This window comes from Molothrus ater, chromosome 5 (genome assembly GCF_012460135.2).
Source record: "Molothrus ater isolate BHLD 08-10-18 breed brown headed cowbird chromosome 5, BPBGC_Mater_1.1, whole genome shotgun sequence".
NCBI classification, from domain to species: Eukaryota; Metazoa; Chordata; class Aves; order Passeriformes; family Icteridae; genus Molothrus; species Molothrus ater.
The window spans coordinates 2,453,928-2,475,153 of NC_050482.2; the positions used below are offsets into that span (position 1 = coordinate 2,453,928).

The following is a 21,226-nucleotide window of genomic DNA, read 5'->3' on the forward strand; positions in this document are numbered from 1 at the left end:
TTTCCCCAATATTTCAATGAAATAACATTTCAACATAAAAAATATCTGAAACTTTGGACTGTTTGTTTGTCTGATTCCAACTGCCTAATAGCTGATTTTGGTGCTGTTCTGTGAGCAGTGGATGAGCACATTTGGGTTTGATTGCAAAATGTCTTTTACTCATTTCAGACTGTGAAGGGAAGAAATCTTAATTTGAACTTCTAGCTAAATTATTTATTCACACATCCCTCCACAGTACAGATGGGCTGCTATATAAAGTTACAATCTGTGCTTATTTTGGGGATTAGAGCTGAAGAATGACTCTTAAATTGTATTTTAATGCCATCAACTCTCTAACAATATATGAATTACAGCTTCTATTTAACAGGACTTGGAATAATTAATAAAATAGTGATTTAGACCCACCCTGGAATATATTTCCAAAATTCTGCATTGATTCCCCTTTACTCTTCCTTTTACTCAACCCAACTGTTGTTCCTCACTTTGGGTTTTTTAACATTTTGAAATGTTTCATCTGAAAAGCGTTTTCATTTTGGAAAGTTCATTTAGAAAATTGATGATCATTGATTTACAACAGAATTTGTAGAGTTTGCAACAGTAACTGGGAGCAGTTAATGTGGCAGAGCTGCAGTCTTAGGGTGATACTCAAGGGAACATAAAAGTGAGAGGATGGACACAAAAACTTGAACTTGACAGTGGTGACAGGTAATAAATGATAATTAAGAGAAGAATTCTGAATAATAAATAAGAGAAATCCACACAACTCAATGGACCAGTGGGTGATGATTTCAATTTTGCCTTTTCTCTGCTTATTCTAGACAAGCTCAGCAAATGTTTAGCATTTTTTTCTAATTTCCCTAGAAAATGAGGAAATTTTTAATGTCATGGCTTTGAGAACAGGCATTGGGGAAATAACTAAATTTCCTTCTCCCATCAGAGAGCAGAATTTATCCACTCCATCCATTAACTTTGTCCTTGGATACAAAGCTGTTCATTTGTTGGGCTCCACCATACTGATGGTGCTCAGTAAATCTGTTTTTCAAGTTTGCTTTAAATGAAAAGTGCAGGCAAAGTAAAAAGTATTTTGAGGCAGCAAAAAGAACAACTTCTATCATCAGCATAATGATAAAATTTTAGATACTGCCAAGCTCATCAGAGTGCTGGATTCCTCCACTAAAATATACAAACCACTGCTTCAGAGGCAAGTGATGGATGTGATTTCCCATGGAAATTGAACGTTCCTGAATGATGACTTGCCTTTTTTTCCACCCCTGAAAATCAGAGAAATTTCAGACTTTTTATTTTGCTAATCATTTAGCTGAGGCTAATTATATTTGGGCAGGGTTCAGTTTCTTGCTTGGTGAGTGTTTCCCAGCTTCCACTTTTTCAATATGATTTGGCACAGGGCAAATATTAATTTTATGTAGACTGAGGTGTTTTTGCAAGCTGCTGTGGCATGGCAGTGCCTTCAGTACTGCAGGAAGTGTATTTTGTTCAAGTCTTCAGTACATTCATCCCTGGAATGGTGTTGGTGTGCCAGAAATCTGTCCCTGAACTTTGGCTGGGAATGTCCTGTGATGTGCTCTGATTCCAGGGCTTCTTTCTTAGAGGAAAACTCCTGCTGGAAGGAGGAATTTTAAGGCAGGAAAAGGCTTAGAAATAGACTTTGGTTTGTTTTGGTGGCCCTACAGTAATTCTGCTGCCAGCTCTGCTCTAGAAGTGTTTAAGGTATGGCAGAGGAGGAGAGGAGAAGGCTCCAGGGAGAGCTTCCAGCACATTCCAGGCCTGCAGGGGCTCCAGGAGAGCTGCAGAGGGACTGGGGCCAAGGCCTGCAGGGACAGCACCCAGGGAATGGCTCCCAGTGCCAGAGGGCAGCCAGGGATGGGATCTTGGCAATGAGGAATTCCTGGCTGGGCTGGAATTGCCAGAGCAGCTGGGGCTGCCCCTGCATCCCTGCAATGTCCAAGGCCAGGCTGGACACTGGGGCTGGAGCAGCCTGGGACACTGGGAGGTGTCCCTGCCATGGCAGGGGTGGCACTGGGTGAGCTTTAAGCTCCTTCCCACTCAAACCATTCCAGGATTCTCTGGTGGCTTTTGATAATTGAGTTTTTTATGTGTATCTGCCATCTCATCACCTGTGAGCAGGTGGTCAAACTTGGGTAACTTTTCTCTTGAAAAATCCTTTCCTTGAGTAATGCAGATGAGAGCTCATTGAGTGTTGTGTGTGGGTTTGGAAAGCCAGGTGTCTGCTGAGGAAGGCAGGAGCCTCCCCTGAAATGGAAAATGCAAACCCCCTCCTTCTGAATTGTTATAATTTTGAAATTAAGGGGCTCTCAGGCAAAGATATGGGAGCAGGAATAACAGTTCTTTACTACGAAAATTAAAATACAAATGCAATGGTACAAACAAGAAACCAACCCACTGTGAGAGTGAGAGCAGGAGCTGCCCCCTGTGTGTCAGGGAGGTGGCACAGCCCCATCCCATGGGGGCTCAGCCCTCCTGCAGTGCCAGCTGTGGCTCTGCTGGAGCAGGGATCCTGCACAAGGGGGGAGTTTTCCTCTGCAGCTCCAGGGCTGCTGGAGATGGGCCTGGGCTCCCTCTGGCAATGCAGGGCAGCAGAAAGCTGCTCCTCTGGCAATGCACTGGGCAAAGGCTGCTGTGCTGTCCCAGCACCTCAGATTGGATCCAGGTAGGAATGCTTGGCTCCTCCCCTGGGCGCAGCATCTCCCCATGGGATGATGGGATTGGATCAGCCCTGCAGGGACACTCAGTGGCCATGGACAGCAGAGATCTCCTGGAGGCAGGATTGGCTGTGGGAGAGATCAAGAAAAAACTGCCCCATGAACAGAGAGAACTGCCCCAGCTCTGACAGATGGGGATGGAACACACAGCCCCAGCCACATGTCTCAACCTAAGACACATTCCCTGGGAATGAAGTGCTGGGTTTTGTTCTCTGTGGCTCTCTGGGCTCCAGAGGATGTGACATTTTATCTGTCACCAGCTGGACAGCTGATTGCAGCCTCTATTTTTGCCATCCTCATCTGTTTGGAGGAATCTTTTTAAGCTGTAAATGAGCTTTGACTCCGCCCTGGTGCACGGAGTTGCTCTGTGATGGGTTATTGAAGTTGTAGCCATGAGATTTTTTTATTTGTTGTTTTGTTGTTGTGCTTCAAGGAGGGTCTGGAGGTAACTGCTCATCACTCTGGGGTTTCAGTGATGCTCTGAGTGCCTCCCCCCAACCTTTTTTTTTTTTGTCGTGTCTCAGCAGTCCATTGCATAAATGATGAGCTCTTAGTAAACCTGGAGTAGAGTGTTGGTGCAGAACAAATTCACCAGTGAAATGTAAAGTGAGAGAAGAATGAAGAAGAGTATTGCACAAGAAACCTTTGGGAAACTGCAAACCAAAATTGTTATATTGAAATCAATACTGGGGCTTGACCTTTCTGTGCTAGTGGATACTCTAAAACTTCCTATTGATTTCTGGTGTAATGACATGTTTATTCCAGTTTCCTGGCACAGGTGTGGAGAACAAGGGGGAAAATAAAATTATGGATTTCTTTACAATATTAATTTTATATTTCAGTGAGTTAAAGATATGAGGAGCATCTTAATGTATCTTTAGTTCATATGGGAAGCTAATTAATTGTGATGAAAATTTCTTCAAAGCATTCTTTTCCTCCTAAATGATATTTTTTTTTCCCAAGTAATCAGCTATGTTGAATTGGGAAACCTGCTTTTTCTTGGAGGATTGTCCTCATGGGGAGCAAAAAGTTCCTTTTTAGGAAATAGCTGTTGTTTTGTGTTCTGCCACAGGGACCTGTTGGTATTGTTTGGATTAAGTGGGGAAAGAGTCTGGAAAACTCCATCTTCTCTGCTGCTGACAGTCAGAGGAAAAGCTGGGAATACTCCAAAGCAGTAAAAGTGATGATAATTGTTTTGATATAGGAGAGCTCAAAAATAAGAGTTTAATATCTCCTGGTAAGAGAAGCTGCACTGGTTTGGTCAAACCAGAGATCCCAGTTGATAATCACATCGAGGAATGCCAAGGGGATTTTTATTTTATAAAACTGGTTTTATAAAAACTTAAAATCAACCCTTTTTCCTTGTGTTGGAGTTCTGGCTGCTGAGAATTTCAGACTTTCTGTGCTGCCAGGCACTGACCCCCAGGAGAACCCTGCACTGCCCTGAGGCCTGGAGAAGCTTCCAGAATGGAATGGTGGAACTGGGATTGTGGGTGTGCAGTTTGGACAGGAGTGTGTGAGATCACAGGGGGGAAACTCAGAGTTTAAGGGTTTAGAATGCAGGAATAGATATAAAGCCAAGATAGAAGTTTTAGGTCAGTGCTGGTCCTTCTTCTTCACCTTCTTCTCCATGGGTTTGGGTGGTATTTTGTAATTAGACAGAAAAATCTGCATTGCAGACTCCCAGTGAATAGTTATTAAGTTAAAAGTGAAAATAATTTAAGTATAATTTCTTAATTAAATAATTTAACCTTAAAAGACCCTATAACAAAAGATTGTTAATCATTTTGTACCTTACTAATGAAGAACTGCAGAACTCACTACCTATAAAACTATAATATAAATAAAAATAATAAACACCTAAATCTAAACACAAACTAAGGTCTCAAATACCTTCAATCCCAACCTCAAAAAAGAAAAAAAACCCAGTTCAACAAAAGAAAAAAAAATCCAAACCCCAATATTTAATGGATTGTGTGAGGATAATAATAGCAACAACAACAGTAATAATAATAATAATAATAATAATAATAATAATAATAATAATAATAATAATAATGTAAAATTATTAAATATAATATTATATAGTCTTATGATACGATATTATTTTAATAACAACAACAATAATATTAATATCAATAATAATAATAATAATAATAATAATAATAATAATAATAATAATAATAATAATAATAATAATAATAATAATAATAACAATAATAATATAGTTAGGAGGAACCTAACTATAATAATAACAACTTCAAAACCTGAAATTTAAAAAAAACCCAAACCCTTGGAGTGCCAAAGGGCCCCTTCAGCCTCAGGGCTGGGGAGATTTTGGCTTCCCATCCCACCTTGAGTTCCTCCCCCCTCTCTCAGCAGACACTTCCCTTGTCTGATCTCACACTCAGCAAAAGATTTGGATTCAGATGTTTGTTAGTTCTTATTTATATTGCACTCTTTATAATTTGTATGTTCTGTAGTATTTAACTCTAATAATTTAAAATGGAGATATATTTCATTTTTTATAAGGTTTTTTAAGCATAAACTAAGAAATGATACTTAAATTATTTTTACTTTTAGCTTAATAATTAATAATATGAGACACTTAATACTTGTGTCTCGTAATGTGAATTTTTTTTATTTAATTATACAATATTATTTAACCTCATGAAGAAAGTGAAGAAGAAGGTAAAGAAGAAGAACTAGTTTTATTTTAAAACTTCCATCTTGTTTTATATATATTATTATACTCTAAAACTTTAACCTTATGTTTTTTATTAGGTGATATTATACACTTTTATTTAAACAATACACTCATAATTTTAGTTTTATCATTCAATTTTGCAAGCTTTTTTTACAGCTTTAGGTCAAATGCAGTGTTCTCTTGAGGGCCAGTGTCTGTCAGTATAGAAAATCTAAAATTTTCAGCAGTCAGGGTTCCAACAGGAGCCTTTTTGGGCAGGCAGCTCTTCAAAGCAGGGAAGTTTAGTGTGTGATTTTTACCTGCAAAATGCCAAGGAAGCATAAAAGTGTTTATCAAGTTGGGAAGTATCAAACTGCCTTAGAAGCCTGTTGAAGTTTTATTGTTTTCAGTAAAAAATGCATTGTTTTCAGAAGAAAAAAAGGTGTTTGGCAATGGCAGAGTTGCTCTCCAAGGTTTCCTGCTCTGATTCTCCATTAATACCATTATGTCTGGCTCTCAGGATATGGAGAGATGAATCTTGGAGATGGGAGGTGAAAATTGGAGAAAGCAGAGCTATAATTCACTCCTGCCTTTATAAACCCCAATTTTCAAGGGCTTATTTTTCACATGGATTTTAAAACCTGCCATCTCAGCTGACAACTTGGATACTGAGCTTCATCTTGATCAGTTTATTTCTAGGAGAGATGGGAAAATGACTTGGAGCTAGTGAGAGAGCATCCACAAAAATAATCCTGCTTCATAGTTTCAGATTCAGGTAGGAAAGAGGAAAACTATTTCCCCCCCTGGCAATTTTAAACAAACCTTTGCTTTCAAACTGCTGAGCTCTTTCATTTTGAAAAGCAGCAAATGAGCAGCAGAGAAACACTTAAAAATAGTAATAATAATAATAATGATACTAATAAAAATTTTTCTAACTGTCACTTCATTTTAATGGATAATTAATGTTGTCATAATTCCAGGACTGCTGTTGCAGTTCCCAAGGGGAAGGATATTAAGTTGGAAAGTAATTTCAAGTGGAGTTATGTGGCTAGCTAAACATACACAAATTATGTAAAGCAGTTTTACAATTCTAACTCAGGTTCTCTGTGTCCCTCAGGCATAAAAGTGGGAATTTGCTCATCTATTTTGTCTCTATATAATACTGATCTAAATGCACCTATTTTAAAAGCAATGGCTTTATGAAGTGTAATTAAAAATCCCCTCAAACAACCTCCCCACCTTCCTACTCACCCCTCCTCCTTCCAACACCAAACACTGCCCCAAAAACACTCCCACAACTCAGGAATCTCCAAGAAAACTCAACCACTGACAAGAGTCACTGTCCTTGTTGCTCTGAGTGTTCACAAGCTGTCCATGGAAGTGCTGTTGGTAAATTGAATTAATTGGAGTGAGTTGAGGAGGTAACTGAGATTTGAAACGAGTCTTGGATCTCCTGATCAAGGCCTGGCCCAAAACCACGTGGTCATTAGCAGGGATTTTTCCTTTGACAGGTGTTAGGCTGGGGTTGGAAGGCAGCTGGGGAAGGGAGAGGGATAATGAGGGGGTTCTGCTGGATGGTGTGGCTTGGATTGAGTTTGGGTGATGTGACAAGTCTGGTGTTTGAAATAGGGTGACTGAGGCAGTGATGGTTATGTGGGACAAGGTGGAAAATAACCTTAAAATTGTATTTTCAGTCTTGGCTTGGGTTTGAGAACAGACATCATGGAATCATAGAATCATGGGATGCTTTGGGTTGAGAGGGACCTTCAAGATCATCTCATTCCATAGGAGCAGGGACACCTCCCACCATCCCAGGCTGCTCCAGCCCCAGTGTCCAGCCTGGCCTTGGACATTGCAGGGATGCAGGGGCAGCCCCAGCTGCTCTGGCAATTCCAGCCCAGCCAGGAATTCCTCATTGCCAAGATCCCATCCCTGGCTGCCCTCTGGCACTGGGAGCCATTCCCTGGGTGCTGTCCCTGCAGGCCTTGGCCCCAGTCCCTCTGCAGCTCTCCTGGAGCCCCTGGAATGTGCTGGAAGCTCTCCCTGGAGCCCTCCCTTCTCCAGGGGAACATTCCCAGCTCTCCCAGCCTGGCTCCAGCCCTGGAGAAGCTCCATGGATTCTTCTGGAATCTCTCCAGCAGCTCCAAGTGCTGCTGCTGCTGCTGCTGAGGGTCCCAGAGCTGGACACAGAACTCCAGGTAGGAGTTCAGCCTAAAGAAGGAACAGAATCCCCTGCCCTCCGTGTTGCTGCTGTGGAACATGTCCCAAACTCGTGTGGGAGTTGTGTGACAGTGTGGGATGGACCAAAAATGAGGGAGGATTTATTGGGATGGACCAAAGATGAGGGAGGAGTTACTGGGATGGGAAAAGGTCAGTGCCAGCTCAGGGATCAGTGCTGGAATCACTTCACTGTTCTCAGCACTGTGTATGATGAGTTAAGAGCTAATTTATATTCATGTATGGCAAATGTTAAGGAGGAGCAGTCACCCTGAGGAAGAAGTGGATATGGAATAAAGAGATGGAGTTCTCATTAAATTTAATCATGAGAAGTTCAAGCATAACTGCTCAGAAGGGTGATCCCTTCCCTCTTCTGCCTGTGCCAGAGTCGTGAGAGCTCCTGGTCACTTGTGATGGATTTGTCAGAGGGTTTTAATGGTGCTGGGTCTGGTGGCTAAAGTGGGGCCAATTCGGGTCCCTATCATCACATTTGACTGGTTTTGCACTCATGAAATGATGATAAATCTGGGTTTGATGAGATGTGTGAACCTTTTTGAGTTCATATATTCCCATGATTTTAAAGCTTCAGCATTTTGGATTTGGATTTGGAATCTTGAAATCATGGAATCTATGAGGCTGGAAATTCCTTTAAGATGAAGTTCAACCATTAATCCAGCACTGCCAAGCCACCACTAAACCATGTCCCGAGGTGCCACATGTTCAAGTTGTTTAAATCCCTCCAGGGATGGGGACTCCAGCACTCCCTGGGCAGATGTGCCTGGGCTGGACAACCCTCTCCATGAAGAAATTTTCCCAATATCCAAGCTAAGCCTCCTCTGGCACAGCTTGAGGCTGTTCCCTCTCCTCCTGTTCCTGTTCCCTGGGGTTAGATCCCAAATCCTCTCCCGGCTTTCCCCTCCTGGCAGGGAGTTGTGGAGAGCCACAAGGTCCCTCCTAAGCCTCCTTTTCTCCAGGCTGAGCAGTAGGAGCACCAAAAATTTGAAAGCAAAATGTCCTTTTGACACCATGGCTTTCATGTGCAGAAAAATGATATTTTCTGGTAATATTTGCATGATTTGAAAGGTTTAAAAGTGAAATTTTAGAACAGTTGTTAAGAATGTCATTGCTACTAATGTTAGGAACAGCTCCTGTCACTTGTGCTGTGCAAAGTCTTATGTGAGTGGAGAATAATGTTTTTAATGAGTGAGCAGTGGTAGAAACTTCAGTTTTGAACAACTTCTTTGTGTTTTCTGTGCCTTGACCTCCCAGATAATTTGTTTCCCTCTCTCTGTCCTTCGTTAGGTGTTGGTAAAATCAGAAAAACTTGAGGTAATTTCCCCGACTTTGCAGACAGGTGAGATGGAGGCAGAGAAATCTCCATTTCACACCTCTCAGGGCTCAGCTCAGCTTGGAGATGTTTTCCTGACGTCTCTCACATCCTTTCAAATCCCTCGGCAGCTCCGCCGGTTTCCAGCCGCGGCTTTCCTTGGCGCATCCCGCTCATGAAATATTGAAACTCAGCCCTCACAGACATCACTCACTCATTAATATTGCAGCCTGCCCTAAACACATTGCTCCAAACATTTTGGGATCTTCTGTGAGTCCATCAGGTGCAATTAAGGAGCTTGTTGAGGTCCAAGAAAGCAGAAAACCTCATGAATCCTCCTCATATTGTACCATCTCCAGTTGGAGTGAGTTTTTGGGTTCCATATTGAATGATGCCTCATTACATTTTTCCCTGATTTATAGAGGATAGGATGATTTTCCTGACAGTGGACTTTGGAAGGGGGAATATTTTGATTTTTGCTTGCTTGGAAGTAATGAAAAATGACACTGTTCATGCTTTAGGCTTGAGTGAGTTTATGGTGGAATGTCACAGATCCATCAGATTGTGTAGCTTGGAGACTGTAATAAAGATAAAACAACTGGCAAGTAATCACTGCCCTGAAAAAATAGCAAAAAGGAAATGCTTAGGCTTTGATAGTGTAATAAATTTCCAATATCTGAAAATAAGGGTTGGAAATGACAAATCACTGCATTTCTCTAAGAGTATTGTTTGCCAGTTTTGGATTTCTGTGGATTCTTGATTAATGGAGAATAAACTGTGAAGTGGCCATCAAAGCACAAAACTAATATTTTTCAGCTTTTCTCAGTGTGCTGCTGTTGTCTCTGAATTAAAAGGTGCTTTTTCCTTAATTAACATCTGCAGGTGTTTTTCAAGAACAACAGAAATGGATATTTTGAAGTAAACAAAAGAGGGAACTCTTGTGGATTTAGAATTAAATTACTCATCTTGTTATTGTGGCTAACAGGGGTCATGCTGGGCATGAGGAGAATCCTGGGCCATAAACCCACATGGCAAAATTAACAATTTGCTTTTCTTGAACTTAATTAAAAACTAGATATGAAAAGGATGGAAACCACTTGGAGCGCAGCAAAGTTTTATCAGTTTTTTTTTTCAGAGTGTATTTTTGTTTTTCTTGTGATACAGAAAACTCCTTGGCCCTCAGAGAGGATTTCTTGTTTGGGTCTTAAATTTCTATTTCTGTGTTTCAAATTCTAATTTCTAATTGGAAAGTGGAGCCAGTTTTATACTTGCGCTTCTCTTACCCTGTTTGACTTTATATGATGGTTGTCAGTTATTAATTTTAGGTTGTGATTTAATTGAGACATTATCTTTCCTCTTGTTTTGCCTTGTGTTACTATGTTGTTATTACTTGATTTTAAGGGATGTGGGTAAAGTGTTTCAGTCTGTTTTAGATCATGCAGTGAAATATTTGAGAAATTCACAGGTAAATTCTCTTGTGCTTAGTCTTGCATGTAGGACGTTCATAGTTCAAAAGCTGTACAATAACAAATGCCATTAAAATCCCATATTTTCTGCTCTTCCAGAAAAAAAAAAAAAGAGAGGAATAAAAAGATGGAATGCAGAAGCAGAAATGGTTTTTTGGCGAAGTGTTTTCCCTTTGGTCTGAAGCTCTGCTGGAGAGGAGGTTGGAATGGGTGGTTTGATCACATGGATTTGATTTCTGCACCTCCTGCCCATATCTCAGAAAATCAAAGTTAACAAAACCCGGCTTTTTATTTATTTCTATTTTAAATATATTTAAACTTTTTATATTTATGTATTTTTTATATCTGGGAGTGTCTTCCAGAATTCTTTTTGCTTGTTGTTGTGTGATTGCTCCTCGAGGTGATGTGGTGGCTTTTGTGTTCAACGTGAGCCAAATCTGATTTAGAGGTGGAATGTACTGCAAACATTATTTTGATTAAAGTGACTTCAGGACTAAAACAGTCCAAAATTTGTCTTACAGTGGAGCCTGAATATGACAATGTGATAACAAAAATACTCAAATTCTTGTTATGCTTCTCTGACAGGAATAAATCTTCTGAGATCCCTAAATCCTGGGTGATTGGTTTGTCAGGATTTACCCATCCTCTTACAAAAAAAATACAGATATATAAATTTTCTTCACAGCATTAAGTTAAGAGTGTTGAAGTTTTCAATGACAGTGCTGGGGAAAGGCAGGAATTGTTGCTTTTTTTGTGTTAGTTGTGTGCTATAAAGCAGTTGAGAAATGAAATATTGTGAAGTGTTAACGCAGACTTTAACTGGAGCTGCTTCTTAATGCTTGATGTGTGTTTTCCAATAGCACCATGAGAAGTGATTGCCTTGCATGCCACACTTCATTAAATCAGCCACTCCACACTTCTTAAAGCAGTATTTCATAATTATTTCGAAGGATTTTATTCAAAAAGATATCAATTGTGTGGGGAAAATGTATAGCCAGCAGCCTTTTCTGCTGCTTCAGCAGCTTTTTTTAACATCCTTTCTGTATAAATGATCAGTGTAACGCTCTCTGTTGTCTGGAGTTCTGTGCTCAAACACAAGAACCATTAACTTGAGCCTTTATTTCTGCTGTAATTAAAAATGCCACTTGAAAAATTCCTGTGGAATTCCTGGAGTAGTGACAAGTATTCATATACATATATATATGTATATATATATATATATGTATACACACACACTTTTTTAAGTTTTATTTTTTTATTTTACTTTTGCCTAGCTAATATAATTTATAGATAATAATATCATTTATTACTGTAAATCCAGCTGATGTTTGCCTTTATTTGGTACATGCTGAATGCCAGGAAAATGAATTTGTAATGCCAAGGAAAAAAGCCCTACTGGAGGTTGATGCAGGCGAATGTTTGCCATCAGCAGGATCTGCAGAATGTTTGTTTCATTAAGCTCCTACAAGCCACCCAATTATGGAACTCAAATAAATGAAAATGACTTCAAAATCCCGCTTATTTGTTAAAAACTCTGCTGAATTTCAATCAGTTGAGATGGCAGTTTAGGATATTGTTTTGGGAGTAAAAACTGCCCTAAATTAAAGTTTTTTTGAGGAATTTAACTCGTTGTGTTGTGTGATCCTGGTCACAGAAGTAAGGGTGAGAGTTGATAAAAAAAGAGTTGAAATTTTTGCTTGAAGGTGCTGCCAGAAGCAGTGTTGGACATAAAAAAGTTCCTTTTTGGCCTAAATAGTAAAAAATTTGATCATGAAATAGTGTCATTTTCTTTTATGGTAGAACACCCTGCAAGGAAAGGGAAAGGAAGGAAAAAACCAAACAGTAAAATGCATTTTTTTTGACTGAGGTGACCTGAGTGTTTTGATCTAGATTTAAATGAGAGATTAGGAAGAAGATCTAATTTGATAAAAAGAAGAATTAAATGTAAATATCTTAGCGCTGGGGGGTTGCTTTATATTGGGTTTTTTTGGAGGTTTTTTTTGGTTTTTAATTTTTCATAGTTTAGAATATTGAAACTTTTGGCTGGGTTTTTCTGCTATTTTATATGTAAAATATGTTTCGTAACTTTTAATTACTCTGCTGTGTACAGCAGTATAAAGAAGAGACATTTTTAATGTAAAACCTCTTTTAGGAGGTCAAATCCAAGAAGAATGAGGAAGCATCTTCCTTCAGTCTTGGAAAGCATTAAATGCTCTTTGTTGCTCACCAGAAAAAGGTGCTGAGACTACTATTTTGACACTTTTTTTCCTTTTTAGGCAAAACATGATTTCTCCAATCCAAAAGACAACCAGCATGTTTTGACTGAGCTGTGTGAAGGATTGTTATGATTGTATGAAGGATTTGTTATATCAATCCTGATGGAGTAATTTAGGGGACCTTGGGAAATCACTTAATGGAATTTGGTCCATGTCTGCATAATCTGACTTTTTTATTTTTTATTTTTTTTTTAGCTGGAGTAATTGAAGATGCAGCTTAATAAACTTTTATAAAGATTCCCAGTTGGTAGCTGCATTTCAGAGGGTTTGGAGCTGAGCACTGAAGTAATACATCTTGTAATTGTCTTTTTTCCTCCCTACCTCACTTAAATGTATTCCCTGGGGAAGAATCTAATGTACTCTAATGCTGGTACCTTTTACAAAGTGACCCGACTCATTAGGATTTGTTCTCCAGAGCTCCCTTGACAACAGATAAATGCACTGAGAATATTGAAGCTTCCTCTCCATCACTCTTTCAAAGAACAACAACAAAAAAAAATCTATTTGAAACCCAGTGTTTCATAGCTCCATTACTGCTCTGAGTTCCGTGCTTGGTGTCACAGCACACAGGTTTTATTCACTGAGTGTTCCCATGAAAATGAGACACGGTGTGCTTGTCTCAAGCACTCCATTGAAGGTTTCAAATCTATTTATGGCTTGTGACATAGAAACATTGAGAATTTTCTGGGCCTGAAGTTGCCTTTATTAACTCTGTTGCAACAAGTTCAATAACTATTTTCTCTGCTCCTCTCAGGTGGCTGGGAAAGGTTGATGATGGTTCTTCGATCTTCGTGGAGCTTGGGAAATGGATGAAGTCCTTGGGTTTATGGTGTGTTTAGGGAGGAAAGCACTTCCCCAGTGCAGGAAAGCTTTTACGTGGAAATTGAGTGCCTGCTGGCTGCTGGGAAAAGGATTTTCCCAGAAAAATGGTTCCATAAAACCAGACAAAAACCCAGCCAACCAACAGAGTTCTCTGCATCTTACTTAAAAATATATTTATTGAATCAGTTTGAATTTATATGATTTAACGAACAATTGTGTCAAAACTTGTAGCTTTTGTGTATTCAGATTTTGATACTTCAATTAGAAATAAACTTCTGGATTCTTTCAGTGAGTATTTGTATTTAAGTGTCTTAAGAAGCCAAGAGTAAAAAGCATTGCTGTGACAGCTTTTAAAGCGACTTACCTGCTTTGAAACAACACTTGGAAAGTAGATTTTGAATTTTCCCTCAGCCTAAATCTCCCTGCACCTCCTGCAGGTTGAAACAAGAGCAAATGTACGTTCGGGATGAGTTTGGCAAGCTGCTGGAACGGGAGAGGATCTCCTCAAACGAGCACCTGACTCGAGCCATCCTTCGCGAGAGAGCGGCCACCGAGGAGGAGCGGCAGAAGGCTCAGCGCTTTGTGAGTCCTCACGTGCTGGGAAGGGTGGGAGTGGGGCAGGAAAGTCTCACAGATGTGTGTGTGCTTGGCAGAAAGGTCTGTGAATGGAGAATTTGAGAGTGACATAGAGGTGGAAGCAAGTTTTGGTGTAAAAGAATAGTGGATGTGTAAATTGAGGATTGCTCAGCCAGTCTTGCTGGACAACTGAGAAAGCAGAGGTTGTGTCGTGTCTCTGAATGTAGAATTTGAGAATGAAATAGAGATGGAAGCAAGTTTTGATATAGAAGAATAGTAGATGTGTAAATTGAGGTTTGCTGAGTCTGATTTATTAAAAATATGGATATTGATCTAGTACCGATATCCAACTGTGGTGGACAAAAACTCCCTAACAGTTCAGAGTTAGAAAGTGTATGTTTATTGTGGGATAGCTCCCAAATACACACCACAATTTACAGGTGATTCCAGAGCCCTTTTATCTGTACAAGTATTGAATACCCAAAATACAAATCCATATTCATAACTTTGGTACATCCCATTCCCAGATCCAGATCAATATGGATGTTGATCCAGTACCAATATCCAAAAACTCCCTAACAGTTCAGAGTTAGAAAGTGTGTGTTTATTGTGGGATAGCTCCCAAATACACACCACAATTTACAGGTGATTCCAGAGTCCTTTTATCTGTACAAGTATTGAATACCCAAAATACAAATACAGATTCACATCTTTGGTACATCCCATTCCCTGCTCCACGTGGTAATTAGTTCAAAAGCTGTTAGGCATTTGTTCCTTGAAATGAGTCCGTGGTCCCTTTCATGGGGAGGAGTCCCAAAATGAGGAAGTAAATGAAGTCTTCCTCGTTCTGACCTTTCCACCTTTTCAATGCAAATATGACAAATGAACCCTTGGTAAAACTCCCATTCCCTGTCTTCAAATGGTTTCAGAACAGAGGAGGCTACAATTGTCTTATGTTCCTAAAAGCCATTTATCAGTTTCTATATTCTTCATTATAAACCCAGCTAACCAAACATTGTGCTGACAAGCAATCAATTATTAGTTAACTACTAACTCTTAACTTCATCAAGGACTACCCGTTTATTTTAATTAACTCCAATAAAGCTGATCTCTAACTAAAATCTTAGCTCCTCTAAAATCTCTAAATTCCTTAAAGTTTATGTCTCAAGTCTTGCTGGACAACTAAGAAAGCAAAGGTTAAGTTGAGTCTCTGAATGTAGAATTTTAGAATGGAATAGAGATGGAAGCAAGTTTTGATATAGAAGAATAGTAGATGTTATTTCCTGTATCAAAGCTGAATTCAAAATCTCTACCACAGGGAAATGCATTTCTGTGTATCCTTTGTCAGGATGCTTGAGAAATTCCATATTATGGATATGAAAGTCCTTTGTTTAGTTATTTGGCTGGTTAATTATCACTTGCTTCAGAATATCAAAGTTAGCAGTTGTGTCATCTGGGTTTTGCTCAGTCTTCCTGGTTCCATCTGGGAAATTTGGAAATAGCTGGTGCTTCTTGGGTTCAGGTTTGTTATCACCACTGCAGATTTGCCATTTCCACTGTAGCCTGTTCATTCTTTGAAGTGGGTGCTCTAAGATTACAAAATAGCAATAAGGTTTTGTTTATTTCCTTAAAAATGAAAATAATGAGTAATTCTCACCTTCCTATAAGCCTGCTCCTTTATTTTCCTTCAATTAATTTAATAAATTGAGGATTGCTCAGCCAGTCTTGCTGGACAGCCAACAAAGCAAGGGTTATGTCGAGTTGGAAAGAGCTTCTATGACTTAGAGCAAAGAATAAGCTGACCACAAACAAAAAGATGTTTATACCAAGCAGAAAGATTCCACAGGCAAACAAGACATGTCCATGTGGCAAGTAGAAAAAAGTCTAGTTTAATCTGGCTGGGTTATTTTTAATTTTCCCTTGCTTCAGAATATCAAAGTTAGCAGTTGTGTCATCTTGGTTTTGCTCAATCTTCCTGGTTCTATTTGTGAAATTTGGAAATATCTGGTGCTTCTTGGGTGCAGCTTTGTTATCACCAGATATTTTCCATTTCTACTTGTTCATTCTTTGATGGGTGTACTCTAAGATTACAAAATAGAAATTGAAGAATTTTCCACTGCAAGAAAACTGAAAAGCAACTTTAAGCTTAAACTGTGACATACTAACTCATGTGGTTGGATAGCATTGACCATAACATGGTAATTGCAGTAGTTATGACAGGCTGTAGGTAAAAGTAAAGGTATTGGTTGGTTCTTATGGATTAAGATGCTCAGCAAAGAAAAATTTATAATGCAATGTAACTAAAACTAAGGGTCTTCAGGCCTGCCTGCAGCTGGAGCTGACAGCTGTAGTGTGCCTCTGTCACCAACCCTGGACCTTTATAACATCTTGGATACAATAAACTGCATTTTGAAGACCCCATGAAGGCTGTTACTCTCAAATATTTACAGAAATCACAGATATTCCAAGCACCTTTCTCCTCTGGCCTATTGGTAGAAGAGGAGAGCAGATCTCTTATTTTATTTCTTTTTTCATGACTAGGTAGCAGCATGCCATTTTATTTTGGTTAAATATCCCTCTTTTCAGGGGTTTTGCTGCTTGTTTCCAACTTTGGAAGCAGCTCAGTGAAAAATTCTGTTTAAAAGATTCATCTCTTGTTAGAGCTGATGTATTTAACCTTCCTGACAAGGAAATTGGAACATATGGTTGGCTGTTTTCCTCAGAAAACTGACATTATACAGTTCAGTCCATTTCAAATGTCTGCCAGATTTATAACTTCCTCTATGGAGTGTTTGCTTGCTGTAGTGAGTCTCTATTGACTCTTCTTTCTAACAATAATCATTATTGTATGAGGTGGGAATATGCTTTAAAAATACAAATATACTTGAGGGTGAATACTAAAGAAATCATTATTTTCAAGGCAAAAAGTTGAAAATACTTAATGTGAGCATTGCTGTGAAAATAAATGGGAATGACTTATGTCAGCTGCAACATAAATATTTGTTGGGCTCTCTAAATCTGGAGTAAAATCCAAAGTTTTTGAGGTTTATGGGTTGGTATCTTGGTAATCAATCACTTCAATAAGCAATAGCTTTGTCTGTGCTGTGGGATTTAAAATCTGATGTTCATGTTATTTTTCCAAATCCCGATTTTAAACCAAACCAATTCCACCTCAGTGCTGATATCTTTTCCAGCAATTTCTGGATTCTTTTTCACCTCTGTGCTAATGTTATTGTTGAAGAATAATTTCAGTGTTGTAAACAAATGTTTAATATTTTGTCATTGTAAAACATGGGAACAAAGGAGAATGGAAAGGAATTATGACCAAGGTACAGCATCAGTTATGTGCCTTAAATCCTTGGATTCTTAATGTTGTGTGGGAGAGATAAGGGTTTTGTGGCCTGGAGCTAATGAGGAGCTGAAGATTTATAATGGAGACTATTATTTGCATAATTACTGGGGGTTTGCATCTTTTTCTCCCTGTTGTGGTGATTTTGGGAAGCACAAGCTGGATTTCTCCTCAGCCAGAAGCTCAAGAAATTCCTTATTATGGATATGGAACTGCTTTATTTAGTTATTTGGCTGGTTAATTTTCAGAATAAGATATATAATTTTATATACATATATACATATATATATATAAAGTTAGCAGTTATGTCTTCTTGGTTTTGCTCAATCTTCCTGGTTCCATTTGGGAAATTTGGAAATACCTGGTGGTTCTTGGCTGCAGGTTTGTTATCACCAAACAGATATTTTCCATTTCCCCTGTGGCTTGTTCATTCTTTCAAGTGTATACTCTTAATATTGCAAAATAGCAATAAGGTTTTGTCTGTTTCCTTAAAACTGAAAATAATGAGTAATTCTCACCTTCCTGTAAGTCAGCTCCTTTATTTTCCTTTAATTGGTCAGATTTTGTTTCTTTGGCTTCATTGCTTACCCTAACCTGTGCATTTTTTTCTTGTAACAGAGCAGAATTCCAAATCTGTACCACAGGAAAATGCATTTCTGTGTATGCTTTGTCAGGTACTGTGAAGAATTCTGTGTTTCAGTAAACTGCTCCAGCAGGTTTGTATTTTATGGAGCCCAGATTTGATTTGTCAGACTCTTCTTGGAGAAAAACAAAAGTGTTCCTGAAGTGTCAGTACCAAAATAAATTCCTTTGCTGCTGCTTAATTGTTAAAATAGTGCAAAGGAAAAGAAATTATGGTGAGGAAGGAAGAATTTGATTTTTCCTTTGTAAAGGGTGCTAATTCAGGTTTTAATAAATAGATGTAAAATGAAGTCACATTTCCCATTCTTGAAGAATAAATTTATAGTGTTATCCCAAAAGGTTAGAATTAGCTTTTTATACAAATGAGGGAGTAAAAAAGGATGAAATGATGTGTTAATACCTGAAATACTTTTGTGCTGTGACATGTCCCATGAAGTGCCCTCAGTTCAGGGGTTGGCAGGTGGCTGCTGGGATGTCAGCTCCTGCAAAAACACATTTTGGGCTAATCCAAAGGCTTGCCAAGCAGTAATTCTGACATTTGTGCCAGCAAAAGTAGAAATTATTGTTCAGAGTGGCATTTCCAAACCCTGGAAATCCCTTGTGGGGTTAGTGTGAGGATTTAATCAACTCTTGGTGCTTAACTCAGCAGAAATTAAGGCAGCTGCTGTCTATTCCTGGAGCAGTCCTTGAAACGCCACTGGCTGGGAGCATTTTGGACACAGCTGGGTTTGCTTATGCCACAGATTTGGGCTTTCCTTGTCCCACAGATTTGGGATTTCCTTGTCCCACAGATTTGGGATTTCCTTATGCCACAGATTTGGGCTTTCCTTATGCCACAGATTTGGGCTTTCCTTGTCCCACAGATTTGGGATTTCCTTATGCCAGAGATTTGGGATTTTCTTATCCCACAGATTTGGGATTTTCTTATCCCACAGATTTGGGATTTTCTTATCCCACAGATTTGGGCTTTCCATATCCCACAGATTTGGGCTTTCCTTATCCCATAGATTTGGGCTTTCCTTATCCCACAGATTTGGGATTTTCTTATCCCACAGATTTGGGACTCCCGTATCCCACAGATTTGGGACTCCCGTATCCCACAGATTTGGGACTCCCTTATCCCACAGATTGGGATTCCCTTATGTCACAGATTTTGGATTTTCTTATCCCACAGATTTGGGCTTTCCATACCCCACAGATTTGGGCTTTCCTTATCCCACAGATTTTGGATTTTCTTATCCCACAGATTGGGCTTTTCTTATCCCCCAGATTTGGGCTTTCCTTATCCCATAGATTTGGGCTTTCCTTATCCCACAGATTTGGGCTTTCCTTGTCCCACAGATTTGGGATTTTCTTATCCCACAGATTTGGTATTTCCTTGGCTCCCAGTACATCAGGGTTGGGTGCTTTGATGGTGAAGAATTTATTTTCTTCTATTCTGTCATGTCAGTGCCGATAGGAGCTGAAGCAAATACTTCACAAACCCATCCTGCAGCCCTCCCTAAATGCAGCCAATCTGCTTTATAACAACTCCAAAAGCAGCTCCACTGAGGAAATTGCAGAGTCTGTGTGCAGGGCAATTGTCAGGGGGGCAAAATGAGAACTGCTTGAAGTGGCTTTGCCACCAATTGAGGTGGTTTTGTACCTTTAGCTTTACTCACTTTGGAATTGTGACATTTGCAAAGCATCTCAGTGTGATTTCACCAAAGGACAAAGTGCATTGTGTGCTGGAAGTCAAGAACTGCAGCTGGTTAAAAATACTTCTTTTTTCCACACACTCTTAACGTGGATATGATGGTTTTTTCTGCCCATTCCTCTTGAAAAAGGGCTTCAGAATAAATCAAATCTTTTATTTCAGCCCGGCCATAAAGAATTTCGAGGGTGGTATGGTTCTGTGCAGCAAAGGGTGAAGCTGAATGTCCTTATGATGGCTCCAAGAATATTTGAATTATATTTCATCACATAGACCTGTTCACTGCCATATTTATTATTGGAGATTTTTGCTGCAAATCTCAAACTTGGGCCTGGTTGAGTTGGGCACAGTCTTGTAGAGTGGCTTTCAATGTGGTGGCTTTGCCATTAATAGTTTATTGATGTTCCATCACTTGAGTCATTATGAAAGTCAGGGTGAGATGAGGAGAATATGGAGTAGAAAATCAATAGTTATCCAAAGTGCAGAGGACCTGTTGTATTTCCATCTCCTAATAATGACCTGGAGTGTACTGTGAACACATTTGCTCCTCTGTCTGGACTGAAACGAGTTGTCATTAGAAGCCTTTATGTTAGAAAATGGTTTTATTGAGCTGCCAATGACATTAAAGTCTCATTTCCCTTTGAAGAGGCACAGAAATATTGTTCTGTTCATGTGCTGTAACCAGAACATTAAAATTTGATTATTGCTATCATTAGAAGTCTGTATCCATACTAATGCAATTACATCTATTTGCCCATGTGTTGTTCCAGGCTTTCATTGAAGCACCTGGTTGAGAGTGAAATCTGCTGGTGCTGAGGAATCTCATTGTTTTGTAAATTACTTTCTGCACAAGAAGTTCTATCAAAAAATTCCTCGCTCAAAAAAAAAAATCAATCTGGTAGAAGTATCTTTATATTAAAAAGCACTTTTTTTTTGCACTTTAGGTCACTGTGATAATCAGATTATTGGAGATTTTTTTTTTTTTCCCTGGCAAAATCCTATTTGAGATGTGAAGTTCTTTTACTTGTCTGAGCCCTGAGATCAATAGACAAAATACATTCCTGGCCATATCAGAACTGAAGTGTGTTGAGTTATGTGAGGAGGAAATCTGACCTGTTGTCATAATTGAATACAGGTTGTTAAAATGGAGTCTTCTGCTCCTCTGGGCCTGAACTGGTTTGATGTTTTCCCCATCACCCTGGGGTGACTGGTCCCAGTCAGTGCTGGGCAATGACCTCCCCTTTGGGCTGCAGTTATTTTTCCTGTCCTCAATTCATTAACTCTGTCGTGAGGACGTTTCCTATTTTCCATAAACAGATTAAATCCTGACCCTTCCTGCTCTTTCCAACCAGGCCTGGACAAACCATATTTTAAGGATGACTTCACTAGAAATACCAGGGGGAAGAATTAAATGAGTTAAGGCATTAGTTC

General features: G+C 39.2%; 1 protein-coding gene across 2 annotated transcripts in view; it reads left to right on the top strand.

The window, feature by feature from the left end:
- Positions 1-21,226, top strand: part of CHCHD3 (coiled-coil-helix-coiled-coil-helix domain containing 3) — a 144,785-nt gene that overhangs the window by 23,576 nt on the left and 99,983 nt on the right. For both annotated transcript variants that reach the window (XM_036401498.2, XM_036401499.2), the window contains exon 4: positions 13,973-14,117. In XM_036401498.2, coding sequence (XP_036257391.1) covers positions 13,973-14,117 — 145 coding nt within the window. The remainder of the gene's footprint in view (positions 1-13,972; positions 14,118-21,226) is intronic.